This window comes from Gambusia affinis, linkage group LG03 (assembly GCF_019740435.1).
Source record: "Gambusia affinis linkage group LG03, SWU_Gaff_1.0, whole genome shotgun sequence".
Lineage (NCBI taxonomy): Eukaryota > Metazoa > Chordata > Actinopteri > Cyprinodontiformes > Poeciliidae > Gambusia > Gambusia affinis.
In genome coordinates this window covers 19663687-19684724 of record NC_057870.1, presented here as the reverse complement: position 1 = coordinate 19684724, position 21038 = coordinate 19663687, and the positions used below count along the sequence as shown (strand labels likewise).

Genomic DNA, 21038 nt, shown 5'->3' with positions numbered 1-21038 from the left:
GGGTTGTTTTGCCTTATAAAATTATAATAAAAACTTTTAGATTTCTGGCTGCAATGTGCAAAGGTACATTTTACCAAAATAAACTTTATTTTCTTATTTTATTTATTGCACTATTTTTTACTATTTTTGTTTAACTGAACACTTGATATATCCATTTGTTCTTTTCCACTAAAGCATTGGTCCTCTCAATGCTCATTTCTGCATAACTTATTTCTGTTTCAGCTTGACGTTTTGCTTCTTGCTTTTTGTCTGCAATTTTTTAAGCCAAAAACCCCTGAACACCAGACCCCGACATTTTGTTTAGTGTTGAAGTGGTTTGGAAGCTGATCAACCGCTGTAGACGTTTCCATCCTGCTCCTTTTGTATGTTTATCCTCATCCTATCATTATTCTTTGCTTTGTTTTGCCATCTTTTTTGTTTGAAAACCATCACTGCCTTTCTCATATCCCTGTCTCTTTGCCCTTCACCAATGTTGCTCTCATTTTTCCACTTTTCATCATGTTAGTAGATGAAAAGTAGACCTTCATGATATCCCATTTTCCATTCTGTTCCCCTCACTTCTATATATAACCAATAACTTCTTAATCTAGCCTCCAGCATTGGAAAAAGGTGTCAATTTTTTCTGGAAATCATGTCTTTCTTTTCAACACAACTGTTTCTGCTTGTATTTGGCCTCCATGTGGATGCAATTAAAGGCTTGTTAATCAAGATAATTTGAAAATTGATGCAAAATAAATGCCCTTGATGCTTGGCCTTTTTATTTTAAATGTTACTGATAAAGCAGTGTAATTAGATAGGCCTATTAAACATCCCAGTGTCTGTGGTCAGCACCACAGTCTCGTTCATTTATTCCTCCATCTGCCTTTCTCTTTCTCGTATGTTGGTCTCCTTTGAGAAAAAGTGTCCCAGACAGGATATGAGCTCAGACCAGAATTTGTGTTCTGCTTCTCTGACGTCACGGCTAAAAGTGGTCTTTGTCAGAGATATTTTGAACGAAAGAGGGCGAACTCGGTTACAGTCTGGGCATCGTTTTCAACCAAAATACAGTGTTTCCTTTGATCAAAGTAAACCTTTTCCCAGTGTTGCGAAAACTTGCCGCTGCTATGTTTGCTTTGAATGAACTTCAAGTGCTGACACAGGGGCTGCTGTCTGACGGATGTTTTCTTTCCCTTAGGTGGAGGGCTAGCAAGCAGTTCTCATTCTTTCCTTAGCTTGGTAGGCTGCTTTTCGCTGCAGATGACCAAGAAGAGATTTAGGACCTTCATTAAGCTTAGCATAGCACCTGCACTGACCCCCTATAAAACTGTTCATGGTTCTGAGTCCAATGTGAGCTCAACTGTATCCACCCTTCAACACTGGTGGCTCTATACCAGTGCACAAAACTGCAGGGCTGTGCCATGGGAAGGCTCGGAGGTCAACCGAAATTGAAGGGTAGATTAAGACGGAGATGAGAGAGGGAAATTAAGAGGGCAAAGGCAGGGTTCACAACAGGCCAGCGGATCCCCAGGATGTGGGAGAGGATGTGTGGATTATTCCCAGTAACAAAAGCCATTAGCCCCTGGAAGGACTTCAGAGGCTGGTGCTATTTAATCTAGAGATTGGGAGGTATGTGGGCCCCAATTGTTGGGATGGAGCCAAGTGCTGTTTTTCTGTGCAGTGCCCCAGTGGAAACAGCAGGAATGGAGGGGGGCTTTGTGGTCTGAAAGCTGCAGCAAGAAGGCATAAAGCTGTTGCAGTGTGATGCATGGAGGGAAAACAGTGGCCAAGGAGGGATATGAGTCACAGTGGCGTGACGTTTTTTATGCTGAGATACGTGAGGAAGGCGAGTAAACCAAAGATTAAGAAGTCGGGTAAGGACATGTATATGTTCAAGAGCTGTGACAGAAGTTCTGTCCACCCACGAGTTGTTTTCATTCACGCAAAGATTATTAAACTTATGCAACTTCAAAAGACTGTGCAGCTAAGATCCAAGCTTATGATGGAATATAAAAGCACTAACTTCTTACCTCTTTCCATGCTGTAGTGTTATACAAAGTTCACATGTCTTAAACTTTGCCATGTTTTGTACTTTTGGGAGTAGAAAAGTGACTTAACTTCTTGTAGAGCCACAATTCACTGCAATGATTTTTTTGTCTCTCCCTTGTTTTACACATCTAGTGAGTGAAATTTGCTTCTTCTTATAGCTCAGACTCAGTTAGGTAAAAAAAAAAAATTATATTTGTGAATAGCTATTTTTTATGCCCCTCCTCCCCACCACAAACACACACATATTCTCCATTAGACCAAGGTCTTTGACTGGTCCATTTTAACATATACATATTCTTTGGTGAACACCATTTCATTGTAGTTCTGGAATGATATATGTGACATTGCCGTTTTACCAGATGGTGTGAGCTAATCTTAAGTCAGTTGACTTCCAGTAGATTTCTTTTTACTCATTGCTTCTCCATCTTTCCGTCAACTCTGGACAGCTTTCCTGTACCTACTGAAGCAATGAATCCCCACAACATGATGCTGCCACCAACATGTTTCACTGGGTGTATGGTGTGTTCAAGGTGATGAACTGTGTTATTATTCCTTCCACATCCTATTCTCTCTTTTTAGCGGGACTTTGTTTAGCTTTCTTTCAAAAGAGACTTTCTCCTACTGTAGGCCTCTTGACTCTTTCTCTGATTAATAGTCTGTTTCCTGTCTTGATAGACATGTATGGGTAGGTTGACAGTTTGCAATACTTTATGCATTTTCAGGTTGATGACTTTACAGGGCATTGCATTAGTAAAACTTAACAGAAAGAAATAAACAGATGGGTGGTTAAACATTGATTGGACAGCATGAGTAAAGGCTTAAAGTAAATTCTGACACAGATGGGGAATCCCTTACAGTTAAATCTACCACCAGCTTGTATAAAAAGCCCATTGTCCTGAGTAATTGAAGGACATGGGAGTGATATTAGCCAAAAATTTAAATACGAAGAGTTTATTCAGTTAGTCATATTTGACCGCCCACTGTTTGATGAACATAACCAAACAGTATATATATTTTCATTCGCATTTGTACCATGCTTTCTTTTACTTTTATGTGCCTAAGCTCATACTCCTTCTTCCTTTTTTGAATGCGTAATCTTTTAATCACAAGTAGAGCACGTCATTTGGGCCCAACTGGGAGTGACAGGAAGGGCACGGCATTTCCTCTCGCTCTTTGAAGCTGACGTCTATGTGTCCCACAAGTGCAGACTGGACATGCAGGACTGATCTTAGATCAGTGTGTGCCCAAATGAAGAAATGTCCAACATCCCTGAAGCGAGTGTCAGTTTCCCCCAACCAGCCTTGCAGCAGGCTTCTAAGTGGTGTGGGCGATGTGGGGTTTGTTTTTGCTTCACTGCTGATTGACAGATTCCTGTGGTTGTGTTTATGTTGTATGAATGTGTGTACTGTTTAAATAATTGTGTTGACGCGTATTTACTTGCAGTGGCATCATGCCGAAAGAATGCTACACAGACCATTTGTAGTCTGCCATTAACAGAGCCAGGTCAGTGTTGTTGCAGATGGCATGATGAAAAACAAAAAAGAAATCTCTCGGCAGACCTGATTGATAGCTTAATTAGCAGTTTTAATATCCTTAGCAGTCATTGCTGTTCTCCAAGCTGAAGTAAAAAAAACAACCCAAAAACACATAACATGGCTGTTATACTTTTCCCTTTTGAAAGCAGGATTTTCCCAAATATGGAATTTCTCATCTTGTTCTTTTGCCCCTCTTATCTCATGGGAAGTGCCAGTCTTAAAATATGGTGAGAAAAAAGGATAAGCTTGCTTAACTGCTAGTTCCACATGCAATACAGCACAACTGAGTAGCCATAAATTTGTCAGTGGCGCAGGTAAAATTATAGCTGGTATATACCTCTTGACCTCTGTAAGTGGCACAAGAGGATTTTCAGCCTGACTTAAGTTGATTGCGATGTTTGTTTATGGACTAGCAGGAAGTTACATCCACTATTGCTCCCTGTTGGGAGGAAGTAGGGAGCAGAGGAGTCAGGACCCTAGAGTATAATACACTATTTGAGCTCTTTAGTGTGACACCTGGGCTTTTCAGGACCAGAAGCGAGAAAACCATATTGTCCGAGTCAAAGAACAGTATGATGGACCAATTGATGGTTACCGACTCAAACCTAGTATAAATCACATATTAGTCAAATAGCCAAACTGACTGCTTTCATTAGTGTAATATTAGTTTTCACATTTGATTTAGTCATTTATTCTATTAGACACATAAGATATTTTATACTTTCAAGCAGTGAAAGGAGGCTTTTTTAAGGCTCTCCTGAATCCAGCCTCCATTTCCTCTGTGAAGGAGAAAGAGTCTGAGGAGTCAAGGGAAGGTGAGTCCATAACCCTGGCAGGGGTTGCTGTAGATTAAAAAGCTCCCTTCCAGCAAGGGTGGACAAGCCTTGCCCTGTGCTGCTGAAAGGGCAGGACATTGTGGGGCAGCTGTGGGTAAGGAAGAGATGGGTTAAGACCATGATTCTGGATAAAGATGTCTCCAATTAACGTAGACAGCACAGTGTCTGGTGGCCCCTTTACTGATAAGATGAGGAACTCCATCATCTGAGGTGAACTCAGAGTGGAACCATGGAACCTTCTGCTTGTCAAAAGGAATCAATTCAGGTGATTCGGGCATCTAAAAGGATGTTTCAACCCCCAGTTACAGTACATTTAGGATACTGCAGTATCCACTTTTCCTGACGATCACACATATTTTATCCCTTTCAAAATTACTATACAGCAGCTTAAATATTCCACAAAAGCTGGGGTTAATGAGGTTGAGATCTGTGTCAGCTGCTCATTAACACCAATGTTTTTTGCAGTGCTCTAAGGATGATTTTGTCCAGCTCATAAGTTAGAGAGAGGCCTTTTTATTTTTAAATTCTTTTAAATCCTATTATTTTCTTGTATGCACACTTCTGTCCTTCATGGTAAGCATATACCTATTCAGTTATGCTTATCAATTAAGTTGTTAGCATTAAAATCATTGATCACAAGTGGGAGATGGGAGAAGAGGGAGTGCAATACTTTTTTTCCACATGATGATCAAGATCAAGTAAAAGGATCACTCCTGCAAATTCAGCAACTGCTCGTTAAGATCTTTAACAAAAGAGCAACGTTTTCTGCTTGTTACCACCACTTGACAAGCTGCAGATTAAAATTAAATCTTAGCTCGTTGTCACAACCTGACCTAAATACTGTTGTTTTTAACCTCATTAATTTGTGCAGTTCATTTTTTTGATTTTATATTAAAATTCCTCTTTTGCTCATTTCTGTCCTTTTTTACTCTGTTGTCTCTGTGGATATCGTCCTTTTTTTGCTCTCTTCTCCAGTTTGATCTGTAGAGTAACCCTAGAAGTGTGTGACACAGACCGGCTCTTTCAGGAGGCTGTCGAGGAGTTCAGGGAAGGGAGGGCAGCATCCAGCGGGCTGAATTCTTTTGGCACAGAGGACATAGCTGTTAATCAAACAGTCAAGAATAAGGTGTTTCCTTTCTTCCCAACTTGTGTGGATCTCCCTTTTGACTTTGGACATACAAAAACTCTGTAGGAGTTTTAAAAAAAGACAGTACATGCATGCTTGCACCTGAACAGAAGGCCTGAAAGTATTCTGTGTGTGCTTTTAAAATGATTGCAAGTAGATAATATATTTAGTTTATCTTGTTGGGGTTTTTTTTTACTGTTGTTCCGCTCTCTTCCTGTAGACAGCACACAGGAAAGCTCCTAACCCCACAAGGAGAGGCTGCTGCTATCCATCTCGTTTTGCTTCCTTGCTCCTTTTTTTTTTTTTTCCGTTGGTGGGACCGTTCTCTGTACACTTAATGAAGATAGCAGGAGAGCTTTTGGAAGTGTTTTCTTATTGCGGCAGCATTCCTTTCCAGTTATCTCAGGCTTCACCTTTCTCTGCCCGTCTGCAGTGTAAGTTTACCTCTGTTCCTATCATTTCCCCTCCCAACTGAAAGAGCACTCATTGCATTGTGAATGGGTAGTTGTTGTAATAAATGCAATTCTCGCTTGCTTTAATTTGCAAATGCCTCTATGATATACATTAAGCATTTCTATTGCAACTGTTGAGTTGTCACCAGATATTGGTGAGAGATTGATGTGTTGTTTTGAACCGATCTGAGATGAGAACATGCAGGCAACAGCTGGCGTGTACTAATACATTTAACACTAACACAGCCAGACTCTGCCATAACTCTGGATTAGAGTCACTGGAAAGACAGGCTTGTCACTGCACTCCCATTTCACTAACACAGGATACATTCTCTGAATTGATGGATAGTTCCATTGTGTTGAGTGTGGTGGCGAGGAGGAGGTGCTGCTGATCTCTGAATGCATCCAGAGGTGTGTGATAGTAAATCCTAAAGGCTGGGGGTAATTTTATTTATCTGTGAAAAGCCAGACACTTCAAATGTCCAAGGGTCATTATACGCTGAACTGAACAAAAGGAGACATCTGAAACGAGTGCTGGGAAATGTTCACTGGACAGATTTAGATGTCTGGGGAGGAAATTTTGCCGACCTGTGGTTTTGTTGAAATTACAGAATTTAGCAAGTAATATTTTGAACCTACAGTGGAGAATGGTGGTAGCTATTTTAACCGTGATGATGATGATGATGATGATAACAGAGTTTTGAGTGTAAAAATTACAACGCAGGTTAATTTGAGCTTTCCAGAGGTTTTCTTTTACACAAGTTTATTATTATAAACTCATCTTAGTAATATAATGCCATGAAAAAGTAATTGGCTAGTTTCAGATTACTCATTTTTCTTATTTTTACACCTTTACAAATAAAGGTAACCAGAGTATATACAAAATGCATTTTTCAAATGATTATTTTTTTCAGGGGTTAGCTTTATCTAAACCAGTCTGGCCCAATGTGGAAAAGTAATTTCCCTCCAAACCCAATAACCTGCTGTCTTTTGCTTTCTTGTAGAAATAAATAAACCAATGTCATCTTAAATACAAAACAGTTGCATTTCAGTTTTCAACATTTTTAGTGAATTTTAGTGAAAAATAATCATAAAGCTACTCAAATTGCACAAATAATTTGATCAAATATATTTTCAGATAAAAAAGTCAACATATTCTTAGATTTTGTTTCCTATACCTGTTTTGGCCGGTAGATTTTATTCTCCTTGACAACATTGATAACACAGTAACCCCTGTTGGTTTGTAACCAAAATATATTAAAGATCTGCTGAAGTTGTATTAACCTCCCAGATCCCTCAGGTCTTTTGGTTCAAGTCTACTCTGCATCCCCAGAATCAGAACCAAACTTAAAAAGCAGCATTTAGTTTTTATGTTCTACCAATCTGAAACAAACTTCGAGAAAATTGCAAAAATGCTGAAACACTGAGGTTTTTTGAATCAAGACTAAGGTCCTATTTTTTACAGTTGCCTTTAATTAATAACAACTAAACATCATAAAATGTAGGCTATTTTTAAGAGGTCATTGTTTTTCTTTACTTTGCCTTTGAAATGCAATGTTGTTTTTTTTGTTTGTTTTTTTGCTTTTTTATTTTCATTCTAATCATGTGAAGTACTTTGAATTGTCTTGTTGCTCAAAACATGCCCTTAAATTTTGAGACTTTTAGGGCATACAAATGTTAATACTTCTGCATGGATCTGTAGCTGGCAGTTATACCTCATGTTTTATACTTAATCTAGGATTAAGGACACCACGTTCAAATCAAGTTTGCTTTCAAACACCCCCGATTGTGTTATGTCAAAGTAAAAGTCAAAATCAATCAGCTAGAGCTTAGTTTTAACCAGCTGGCAACTCAGTCAGGTGGCAGCCTGAATGCTCCATTTCAGGAGACACCTCTGCTCACTGCCTAATTTCACTTCAGTCCCGTCATCATCCATCTTTCCATTCTGTCAAACACTTCTCATATAGCCTCACCACACTGAGACGTCGCAATTTCCATCTCCTCACTGTCCCATTTGCTCGTGTTACGTAAGGGAGAGAAAATAGTCTATTTATTACCCTAAAGGCAAGAAAGTGTCTCAAATTATAATCCTGTGAAATAGATTTTGTTCAGTGCTTTTTATTAGGGGTACATTGGAAGCCAAAAGAGGGCTCAGAGTGCTGTATGATGAGTGATGGGGTTTGCATGCTAATGGCGGCAGTGATGGAGGAATGTGCGTTATGAGAAATAAATGCCATGTCTACGTCTCCTTTAGGCTGATTGATGAGGGGCTTGCTGTTGCCAAATCTACTCATACTGCACTGGATTAGTACTCATTAAGGCACATTCTTTTCAAATTAATCCTATTAATTTGAAAAGAATTAATTGGACTCTTAATTCTTATATATGACTGAGTTTGAAATATGTCACACTTAGATTTGGTCTTTTCTCTGAAGGTTGTTTAGTCTGCTCTGTGCCACAGCAAACTGTAACATCTTTCACACAAAACATATTACATTATTTATTTTTGCTTTAATTTTACCAAGTTGATGGTTTTGTGAATTTGAAATTTTCATGAGTTTTTTTTTTTTTTTTCCTTCAGGTCATATTTTTATATGCCTTTTGAATTAAAAAACAGCATTTTTGGTCCCTTCTGCAGTCTTTGTGCCCCTAACTCCTATTAAAAAAACATTTTTAAATATATTATCATTACCATTTCAATATTTGTTTTTTTTTTTTTATTTTCACCCATCGTGTTTTCTGTAAAGTCCATTATTGTGTTATTTTCTATTAGATGTAGTTAATTTTTAAAATTCTGTTATTCCTACCTATCAAAATGTATGTGGTCGGGGAAAAAAAAAAATCAAATTTTCGAAAAATGAAGTTTGCACCGAAGAAAAGATTGAATTTGCTGCACTTAATATCCAAGACTGACAGTGTCAGTCTTGGATATTACCATCATAAAATCCAAGGCGCATAATGGAAATGTTCAAATGATTATTTTACTTTCAGAAAGACTTAAATAACTGAAATTGGTGCTTCAGAAGTTAAAATTCAGGAAAATTTAATTAAAGGGATGGTATTATGTAAAATCAACTCAACACATTCATGGAGTGTTCCTTTAACTAATTGTTGCATGTGGAGAAATCTTTCTGTATTGTTTGACAGCCATTTGCAAGTGTCAACACCTGCTGCCTATTTACCCAAAGCTCCACCTTTAAACTGTGAGGCACAGCTCCATCTTTAGCTCCCCATGAGCTCATCCCCATGAGCAGAGGGGTTAAACGGGGCTGTGGTCAAGACGAGGGAAGCACTGTTGCTTACTTATAAACTTTGTCTGTATAATTAGTGACTTTTTATCAAAAACCAACTAGTGACAAGTCTAGGAACTTTTTTTAATGTAATTTTTTTCAGTATTTTTGGAGACTTTTATGGTGAGAACGCTCTGTGGATCTGTTGCAGCTCTGCTGTATCTTGACCGAGCAGTGAATTCTCCCACGAGCTTCATGTCTCTCAGTCAGTCTGACACAGTAATCCATCCCGCTGCATACCATCACCAACAGTCAGAGCCGTGCAGACCCACATGAATCACACATTGGTAAATCAATGTAAATCACACATTGTGATCAATCCTCGCCACGGCCAGACTTGGTATTCCTATTCCTGGACTCTGTAAAAGTACAGAATCTAGAGCACACAAGTAGAGAACAAAAATAAAGAATACATAAAGAGTTAATATTGCTTTAAATACATTTTGTGTAGTATCTTATACACAAAATGTCACAGTCATTGGGACATTCCACTTGTGTCCTGTAAATGTTTCTCCAAACAACCCAGCTGACCCAAATTAAAGTAGGATTTCACACTGCAAAGCTTCAGTTTCTTCAGAGTTTCTTCTTGTTTGCACATGTCCTCTGCTATCTTTTCTGCAATTTATTTTCAGGCACTGATGCTGTGAGGTGTGTGGGTGGGGCTGCTCTCTAGGGGCCCCTGCCTGGCGCGTGTTCATGTGATCAGGCCCTACATGGTGTGGCATTTGGACTGGCCCTGTGGGTCCCTGTCTGGAAGCAGGGAGCTGTTCTGCAGCCAGTCTGGAATGCCAGACATTTGATGTCAGACTTGTTAAAAAAAAAATTAAGGGTAGTAGGAGTTTGGTCAAACCGGCTCCTGTGTCTAAAATAGCCCACAGACTCTGTCCGGGTGGGAGGGGAGTGAGACAAAGCCTATTCCCGTAAACTATGAAAGGACACTAAAACCTTTGTGTGAATAGAAAGGAATGGACGTGTTTTTTGAGTTCTCGTTTATTATTGCTGCTTGTTACTGGCTCTTGTTCTGCGAGGCACCTGAAGTAACTCTGAGCAAAAAAGAAACAGAAGCTTCAAAGATGATGCAAGAACTGTAAAGTGACTTCTCTCACTTTACAGACAGTAGAAGTAAATGAGATATGCTGTTATTTACCTCCAAGCAATAAGATCATATCTTTGCACATATTGTTGAACAGATGTGGTCTTAGAAAGGCAAAGGTGCCATAAACAAGAGCTGTTTTCTGGTTTGAGATGCTCAGGATCTACAGTCATGATAAGAAGAAAGTTGACCCTTTGTCTAATAATTTTGCTAATGTTATAAATGTAAGATCTTATACTCATACCTTCAATGAAAGAGCATTTGAAGAACAAATTGATGTGAATTCTCAGTACATTTTTGAAATTACCTTTTCAATCCACCTCAAAGTACACACACAACATAATGTAACTTTTATCTTTATCTTTATTTTTGCTCATACAGTGCAAATTATTACAGCAGTATGAAGACTGCATCTTTCTCTAAAAAAATGCTAAGACTAATATAAATGATAGTTCTCACATTTTAACCATATGTTGATGATAATTAATAATTTGTTTGAAAATAGTAAAAACGTATGTGCTCATAGAATGTACAGGAATGCCTTTGCCACTTCTTATGATACAATTTTTTTATTCTTTTTCCACCAGATATTTTAGTTACTGTTTTATAAAAAGTTAAAATAAAAAAAAGCATTCCACAAAACTTTAGGACCAGCATCTGACTGTAGGAATCACCTAGGAGTCAAGGCAGTGGAATTATGCATTCTATCAACTGATTCACACCTAGATAAAAAATACTGATTGAAGGTAAAAATGTATCTGACTACAAAATTTTTATATATTCTCTAAACAAAAAAGAATGACAAAGGTAATATTATATACATATAATTATGCCAGAAAAAAACACAATTACGTTCTATTTTTTCCCCACTGTTTGTTTAAATATGCTATGTATTGCTATGTACATTTGTCCAGCACATTGTTGCGTGTAGCCCTTTATTTTTTTTTCTTTTAGTTTTTTGTAAAATTATTTGTGCATTTATCTAGACAGATGTTTTATTTTAAAAGTAAAACAAAATTAATCTTTTAGAGAAAAAGTTTTGCAGATCCCCACACTCCCACCCCCCAAAAAATCCAACAATTAAATTTGTTTTCAGGAGGAAGGTATTAACATTAAAATTAGATTTATTTTTTGCTGTCCAATCATTTCTTTCTGCTTTATTGAACTCCTCTATATTGCTTGATGTGTTGCATTTAGACATGTTAGCATCTTGCTACACATCCCAAGACATCCCAAATTTCTACTTGCAGCTATTATTTTTTTCATCTTTCATAGATCTAATTGCTGTTCTGCCAGGTTTTCTGTAGTGAGTGTGATTCTATCTTTGATTTATTTTGCTGTTTTTGCATCATCGTAATTGTACAGTAATTACACCTGAGACACGTGGTCTCTGGTAGAGAGGGGAGCTTATCCCTCGGCATGGAAAATGCCACAATGCCTTTGTTTACCTTTCTATTTCTTTTCCCATCAGAGTCTGTTATAGCATATTTTGTTTAACTTCTTAAAGTCTTTTGGTACTTTGCAGTCTTTAATATGATGTTCACCATATATCCGTTAGTGTTAAGCTGTGATTTACACATCCAGTACACACACTCCACTCTCATCATCTTTTTCCTTGTCCCGCTCCCTCATGGGGCTTTTTTATTGGTGTCCCAGCACTGGTCTGAGCAGGGTTGTGGATGTCATTTACAGGACTACGATAGGGCCCCTGCTGCATTATGCATGGAAGTGTCCCACTGGGGGAAAAATGGCCTACAGCCAACAACGATGGATTGAGGGATGAATAATGGATGGAGAGATGGAGCAGCAAGACACTATTGCAATCTGTTTCTTACTAAATTGAAGATTTGCCCTATCTCACACCTCTGAAGCTCAGGGCCAAGTTCCCCGCTGTGAGTGTGAGCTGTGAAGTAGTAATGTTTGAAAGTACAAGAGAGTTTTTATCAGTGTTATATTTTGTGTTTGAAAACCCACTGAGATTTTGCTATCAGAGAAATACCCATTGGCTATTTTTTCTCAGTTGATTTTCGTCCAGCCAGTTATTCTGTGTTTCTAGATATATAGTTTTAGCCTTAAGATCTGTGTTGCCCTTAACAATAACTAGTGTTATGTTGAGGTCACGCAAATTGTATTTGAAACAATTCATGTCCATAGTTCACCACCACAATATTTTGAGGAAGAAGGCATAAATGGTATCAGGCTTACTGCTCTTTTACAAACTGTGGGTGACCATCCCTGGACCTAGAAATCAGAGAATGGGCCATACAGATTTAAGTATAGCCATTACCACTTAAAAGTAAAATGAAAGTAAAACAAAAAATAAATAGACAACTTCAATAAGACTCTAGTAAAATTGCAACCATATGCAAAGGTAAAAATAGAGTGAATTATATAACTTTAGTTGTTTTGGGAGTTAATTGTACCTGATTTAAAATATACAATAAAATGTCTTGTTGCAATTGAACAACAATCATTCATCTTATCATGGGGCACTCTGTGCGTCATGACGTTTTATAAAGCTGGTTACTGCTGCCAGCGAGCTGCTATGCATATTCTGTTGCTATGGAGCTCATGCAGCTAAAAGTTGCACTGACCCTGTGAATTTATTGACCCTGAGTTCTATAAATTCACACATTACTTATTCTTTACTTCTCCGTTATGCATATTCAGTTTCTACAGAGTTCTGCTGCACAATTGTCATACAGGTGAATCTGAGTTAAAGTCTGAATAAAAACTTTGATTGAATGGATCTGTAATGTTTCTTAGGCTTCTGTAAATCTGTTTTTAGCCTGTTGTAAATCTGCTTAACTCTATTACTTTGTGTCTCTTGTATTTTTACATAGAAGATAACTTAATATGTCACTGAGGGTTTCAATTTTAAATGCACAAAAACACAAATTCAAGAAGCAAATGAAATCATAAAAATCTAAATTATAAATATAGACATGGATAGTTGTAACAAAAAGTATTGTAACCTTTGACCTTTGATTTTTCAGAGAATCTAGTCCAAATATTACATAGTAATAATAAATAATTACATTAATTAAAATATATGCTCATAATTTAGACAGAAATTCTTCAATAGTTATATTATCTGGATATTTAATAAAATATGTGATTTCACAACTTGTTGACCAATACATTTGCATTGCAGATTCATTAACTCAATATTTTTTTTCTTATTGAGACAATATTTTCAGGTGTATTTGCATGGAGTCTTTGAAAGAAAAATTTTAAATATATATATTGTAATGTGTTATATAAGAAAATAAATAGAGCGGTGTTAATTTGTTGAAATTATGCATATGATCGTTTTCTCAAAGTTTCATTTAAATAAAGAGCTCACAATGTATAGAGTTTTAAAACACAGCATTAGAATTTGATGTACGCCGTAAGGCTCAGAAAGCAAGTGCAAAGTGGAGAAGCAGCAATACAAAAAGTAAACAAGCTGCTGTCAGCAACAGAGTTGCAATATCAGGAAGCTCGAGCTTTATTTAAAGATTGCTTCAGTCACAGCTCCCTACAGCTCTCAAGGTCACCACGTATTTGTTCTGAAACTCTGAGTGAGCCTTAATGTGTGTGTAGTATAGGCATACCGACGGACACCAAGACAATGATTTGAACTGACAGCTACATTTTACACATACTGACACCCTTCAGCTGCCATTGGCTGCTGCCCAAATATTTAAGCTCAAAAATGGCATGCAGGCCTCTGACTGATTATTGGAGTCATCTGTAAAGATGTCTGCAAAACCTCCAAAATGTGTCTATATATATATATATATATATATATATATATATATATATATATTTATATATATATATATATATATGTGTGTGTGTGTGTGTATGTAATTATTGTGGTAGCATAGTCACAAGCTAAAATGCTAGTTTTATTAATTTCTTCAAAAATAATTTCTGTTGGAATTATGTCAGGGGAGTGTGATGTTAAGAAAGAAGGATAAAATCAAAGATTTTACCATACGGTGTTATTCAGCTAAAATGCCTGATCTTTTTCTGTCCACACATTGTACATGACAGTGGACACCTCATCCACCTGGAGTATTTCTTGGTCAATGCTCAGCAGTCACATCTGACCAAAGTACAGAGTTAAACAAACCTTATATTTGCTTTCGTTTGTTGATTAAAAGACAGTGAAGAAAAACTGTTTAAAAAGAATCAAATTGGCAAATTCAACCTCAAAGATAGTGGTTTTCAAACCTGGTTGTATAGATTGATTTATAAAAGCACTCAGACATTATTGACTGCTTATTAGGATAAGCGGATACAGAGATAATGGTTATGTAATCGAGAAAAGCAGACACAGACAGTAGCTATATATGCACGGATCTGTAGTGTTCGTCATGCATGTATCCCTGCCAGATCCTCGATGTCAGCTAACGCCAGTCAGTGTGTCAGTGAACGTGAAAGATGCCATTGTTATTCATCACCAGCGTGGTGGGATGACACGATTTGTCACTGTAGTGATGGATTCCGTCTCCCTCAGAGGAACATGTGCATGCGCCGTCTCTGAAAAGCTGTCTTTGTGTTTCACACTCACTACCTCGAACACACAGACGCTGCTGAAACTGACAACAAAGAACTGCTTATCCAATTGTGCAGGGAGAAGATTACGCTTTCAAAAAAAAAGAACTTATCAGACTAATGTTAGCATCTTGTACTCTAGTGAGAACCACTGTGTGTGTAATGAGGAAAAACAGGGAATTGGATCAGAGGTGCTGTCTTAGAAATAATACCCACAAGACTCTTTCTATGATGTTGACATGTTTCTAAATAACAAAAAAACTCAAGCCTGCCTTTTGTCTGATGTAAGAGTCCTGAGGAAAATAAAGAGTAGTTGTCTTTCTCAGATGTCTCATTTTATTTTTCCCTCCAAAACAGGTCAGCAGATCCATCCTGATCTGCCTTTTTTTATTTTTTTTATTCTGAAATCAGCTTATCTTGTCACTGGAATTAGGCGATGTCCAGGAAAAATAACCTCTTTTAGTACAAGATGTTGATTTTTGCTTGATTACAGCTAATTATTTTGTAGGTATAATTTATTAGTAATTAGAGCATCCATCCATCCATCCATTTTCTGTTCACCCTTGTCCCTAGTGGAGTCAGGAGGGTTGCTGGTGCCTATCTCCAGCTAATGTTCTGGGCGAGAGGCGGAATACACCCTGGACAGGTTGCCAGTTTGCCGCAGAGTAATAAGAGCATTTAAGCTTAATTTGTCTACAGAGAGCAAACTGAAATTTTACTAGTTGAGGAGTTTGAAGTAAAAATGAACTAATTGTGAAGCCAGTAATTCAGATTTTTATAACGCTTTTTCCATGCTATTACCAATTTTAGCCAAAAGTGATTTCTCTTAAAGAACTGCAATATAAGAACATATGTAACAGGCCATGACAAAACCAGGTCATGGTTTCGTCTCCATAGATATTTTGAGTTATTTAGATTTTAAAAGTTTGTATTCATAACTTCCCAATTATATATATATATATATATATATATATATATATATATATATATATATATATATATATATATATATATATATATATATATATATATATATATATATATACAGACCAGAGGTTTGGACACACCTTCTAATTCAATTCAATTAGAAGGTGTGTCCAAACCTTTGGTCTGTACTGTGTATATAGGTATATATATAATGTTATAATGTGTATACATATATATATATATTCAACCAGTGGTGGTTGTTGTCATTTCCAGGGTAAGGCTGTTAGCTTGAAGTTTCTTCCAATTTTTGGAAGAAACTTTGCTGCTGCACCAAATTGTCCAAGTGGAGAATTTACTTTTCTTCTCTTCTCTTGTCACATTTGCACTTAAAGTTACAGATCTTCTCCAGCTTTGTCTTCAAATGTTGTGATAACAATGTTAAGTAGCCACAAGTTCCTTTTGAAAGTGCAGCTTATTAGCTGAAACCAATAACAAAACGTGTGTGCATAGTTAAACAACAATGGTATATTAATTAGCTATGGGCTTCCGTTTAGTTTAAATTGTTACCACCTCAAACTTTTGTTTAGCATGGTCTGGTGCTCATTGCTATGTTCTATATGTTCAAAAGATTTTCTAAGTTGTCATCAATACATTTTAACATGTTTGTTGCTAGAGTTGGGTACAATACCCCTTTGAAAGAAAAAAAAACCAAACTTTCAGACCCACAGTTTGCCATAAATTTTCTCCCATGTCATGTCAGTGTTATTTGTGACACTGAAGGTCAGGTGAGAGTGAAAAGGTCTTCAGACAGTCTAGTGTTTTATATGAACCTGCAAAGAAGGAGGCCATTCATATGCACCTCTGCAAATAAATGCAGAAGTGCATTAATTTGCACCTCTCCCCCATTTTTTCGTTGAAGAATAGCCTCCTTCTCAGGCACATGTGGCCCACTCACCCTCGGGGTCATCACAGCTTGTTATGTAAGAAAGCAGGAAAAAAAAAATATTGATGAATCTTCTTGCTTTTAGAGGTTTTCATGGTTGGGGGTGTTATTTGCACATTTCCAAGATAAAATCTCTGAATTTGGACTAATAACTAATAATGGCATTCATATGAGGAATATGAATATGAATGTTGAATTTTCTGTCAATTTCTTGCTTTATTCCAGATATAGCACAGTCACTGTGGATTACTATATATATATATCCCAAATAATAAGTTTTTCTTCTGTTGATTTCCAGGCTTTTCATCTGATGCAATCAATGAAACTTTTCTGCAGCAAAAGCATTGGATACTACAACTTCTCATGAGTCCTTAGATTTGTATTAATCTAAGGAATCTAATGTTCCTTTTGCATTTTGGGTCTAGAAACTAAACAGCTACTTAACCTCTGACATTCACTATTGCTTGTCTGCCTGCTAGTGCTTTGTTCGAAGAACTGGTTAGTAAATCTCTTAATCGCTTTGGTGATGGATGTGTTTTAAATGCCTGTCTGTATGCTGTACTTAACATCTGCCAAGTTTAGTTTCATAAAAAATTAGACATAAAGGTGGAGTTTGAGCTAAGAAAGAATGCATTAAATGTTGGCTTAGATATGGAACTGAGAGCTGTCAGTCAGCACTTTTGCCTGTCCTGTTTCCAGCTTTGCAGAGCAGAAAGCACTTCACATATGATTTTTGAACCATATTTTAACTATTTGACAACTTAGCTAGTAATTTATTTTTTTTTCCTGAGTGGTTCTACAATAAAGTGAACTAAGAATCAGTAGCATACTTGTTCTTTAAAATTAGTGGTGGACAATAATCAAAGAGCCACAATGTCTCTACCTGTTATGGTGCAAACTTAAATTGTATTACAACTTGTAATTTTTTTTTTCTTTTGTGGATCTGAAGATAAAAATGCAAAGTTCTCCCTTCAGAAAAACATAAAATATTTTAAGAATGGGGTGTGGTTCTTTACTTATCACTACAGTGCTTCCAGGCATGTAGCTGTGAAAACACTTTCACTGTCAATTCTAAGGTGCACTCACTTAAATAGCATTAAGAATGTAAGAATATCTAACAGATTATTGTACATCCAGACACTCAGAACTATGAAGTATGGAACTATCCCACATTTGGTTGATAATAATCTCAAACTACAATGTATATTTTATTGGATTTAATGTGATTGACCTACATGAGATAATGCATTACAAGCAAAATTTTCTGTAGCTCCATTTAGTCATACCTTGAAATAATATCCTGTACAACCAATATCCTTTTGAAAATCCACCCATTTTTAGTCTGACTGACACAATTACTATTATTTATACACACCACAAATTTGGCCTCTGTAATAGACTAGTAATAAGAGACTGTTAAAACAAAACCTTAAGAGGTCGCGGGACATATATATATTTCTTAATTCTCATAATTCAACAAGTCTCATAATTTTTAGATTTGTTTTTGCCCTCATCAGATTGAGAAGTTGATCAGAGAAGATAAATGGAGCTAAATACAATTCAATCCTGGAAGAAAACCTATTTGATGATGCAAAAAGATTGAAACTGAGCTGAAAGGTCACCGTCCAGCAGGACAACAACTCTAAGCATTCAGGCAGAGCTGCAATGTATTGATTTAAATCGAAGACCAACAATTGCACAGACATTGTTTGTTCAATCTGTCTGAAAAGAATAGAATTTTTTAAAAAGAATAATAGAATAATATTTAGGTCTGTAGATGCACAACCTGGTAGAGACTTACCCCACTACTCTGTTTCTAATTGCCACAGAGTTCCATACTGTAAAATAATGTTGCTAAATAGATTGGCAGGCTGTAATTCTTAGATTTGTTCTTGTAAAATATTTTGAAAACTTTATGTGTGACACGATCATAAAAAAATTCATAAAATTATACTATTTATTGGTTTATGGGACAAAGTACACAAAAGTTTAACATGTACTAATGCTTCTGAAGGGCAATGTAAAAGGCAATCATGTCTCTCTAATGCATTATTGCAGTTTCTAACTCTCATTTTCACTATGTGACTCAGTGAATCTGATCTTTATGACTCTGATATCTGACTAGCCTTCCATGCATGCAGACATAATATGTTTTTCAAGGTAAATATTTTAAGTGTCGTACTTTTTAGAGTGCATAAAGGAAAAGGCAGTTGGTGAAATTGAAAAACACTTTAAATACACCTCGTGGTGTCAAACGATCAAAACCAAAGCTGCCCATAGTACATTGGCAAAATCAGCCTGTACAAAGCAGTTAGCTTTGGCCTGAACTCCTGATGAGTAAGCTGACCATTTCTAAATATAATGTAGAGGACTGTGTAAAGAATGTGCAGCTTCTGTTCTTGTTAGAACACACACGTGGATTTGTCTTGCATGACGTGCAAAGACTTAATTTACTGTAATCCTAGGTGTGGAACAGTAGCTCAAAGACGCTTGGAGGACTCATCATTATGTCCTTATCTGCCTTTATGCCGTGTTTTTCCTTAACCAGTAATTTTGTTTGGCTTGTTTTTTCCTCTTACTTCCTTAACGTCCTCGATCTTGACACGTTTAATTCTCAGATTTCATGTGTTTGTGATTTTTCATCCTTTGTGTTCTACAGCCCCCATATAATTTTCCTGTCCCAGAGTGTGTTGTGCAAGGAATGTCCTGGTTCTGGAGTGAATAGACCGACTCTGAGTGGATCCAGGATTTGCCACGAGATTGCCCACTCCTGGTTTGGCCTGGTTATTGGAGCCAGAGACTGGACAGAGGAATGGATCAGTGAAGGCTTTGCTACTTTTCTGGAGGACATTATATGGGCCCAAGCACAACAAGTACTTGTTCCTAAAAATAAATATGTTCTTTTGTTTCAATTTTATTCTCCATTTTCACATACTTTTGAAGGTGTTTATGTTTTTTTTTAAATCTAGTAATAAATTAAGTCTGTAATGTTCAATTATGTTCACATTTTAATTTAAATGGATGTATTAGACTTTTTCTAAAGTAGGATGCTATAGAGAGGCTGCAAGCAGTGAGTATCCCTTTTTTAGTAGCTATAGGTGTCAAATTACAGCACTTTATCAAAACATGTTATTTCTCACTTACTAATCAGAATAGGGCAAATTCTTTCAGAGATTTTTTTGATTTTATAACAACTTCAGTCTCATTTGCAGTTGATTTAAGAAAAACAGATCCTTTCATCAAAGATTTCTTTTCATATCTGTGGTATGAAAGCATCTTGAAAATGCCATAATAAAAACACTTATCATCGATGTCACAAGGAGATGGTGTGTAAAAGAAGGGACCAAAGTCCTGAAATGGCTGAAAATCAAAGGAGGTAGCCAAGCAACATGAAGGAGGAAGAAATTTCCAAATACAACTACAAAATAAATCAACTAACATAACACCTACAGAGTTGGACAGCAACAACCCCTCAAAAATATATATTTTAGAAAATAGTCCAAAAAAACAGGGAGTGCATTTCCCATGTACTTCAGTTTTAATGAGAGACTGAATGTGCTTGCGTGCCCAATCTTCGCGTTCTGATAGAAATGTTTTTTCCTTTTCTTCTCTTGTTCCCTTTTTAATCCTTTCACTCAGTATGCTAAGTAAATTTGGCCTTGTGAAATAATTCTGACCGATTGACACGTTTAGTACTGGAAACACTTCTTTAATGTTTCCAATACTATAAATAGTATTGGAAACATTTCAGTATGGTAAATATCTGATGTTTATGGGTTTTTTTTGGAGGTTGAAATCTTAATATTTATCAGCATCTAATATATTCTTTATTCTCTCAATTTTCTCTGCAGCTATCTTCACAACAGACTGCAGAGCAATTTGACCTGAAGGCGTTGTTGAGGTGGAAGCGACTTTCAGATGAGTTGCAGAACTCAAATGAAGAACTTCAAATTCTTCGGTGTGTATCTCTATTTATCACTGGTCTGCTGCTTTCTGAAGGAATTTGGAAATATTAGTACTAAATAAGAGCTTATATGCTTTTATTTTTTTTAGATGTACATTTACTTGACCACACACACACACACACACACACACACACGAGTAATGTGTAATAGTAGAGGTCGCAGTAGCTTACTCTTACATAGTCAGGGTTAGTGGGCTCAATGTACTATATTTTCTATGTTAAAACCTTTAACAGGGAAAAAAAGTCTAAGGTGAGAGAACGCTTGTCTGTGTTCTGTATTTTGTGTGTGTACATGTATAGGT

At 36.7% G+C, this 21038-nt stretch overlaps 1 protein-coding gene across 5 annotated transcripts in view; it reads left to right on the top strand.

Annotated features, from left to right (window-relative positions):
* LOC122828765 (aminopeptidase O (putative)) overlaps positions 1-21038 on the top strand; it is a 93651-nt gene that overhangs the window by 9914 nt on the left and 62699 nt on the right. For all 5 annotated transcript variants that reach the window (XM_044112617.1, XM_044112618.1, XM_044112615.1 and 2 more), the window contains 2 exons: positions 19432-19645; positions 20624-20730. In XM_044112617.1, coding sequence (XP_043968552.1) covers positions 19432-19645; positions 20624-20730 — 321 coding nt within the window. The remainder of the gene's footprint in view (positions 1-19431; positions 19646-20623; positions 20731-21038) is intronic.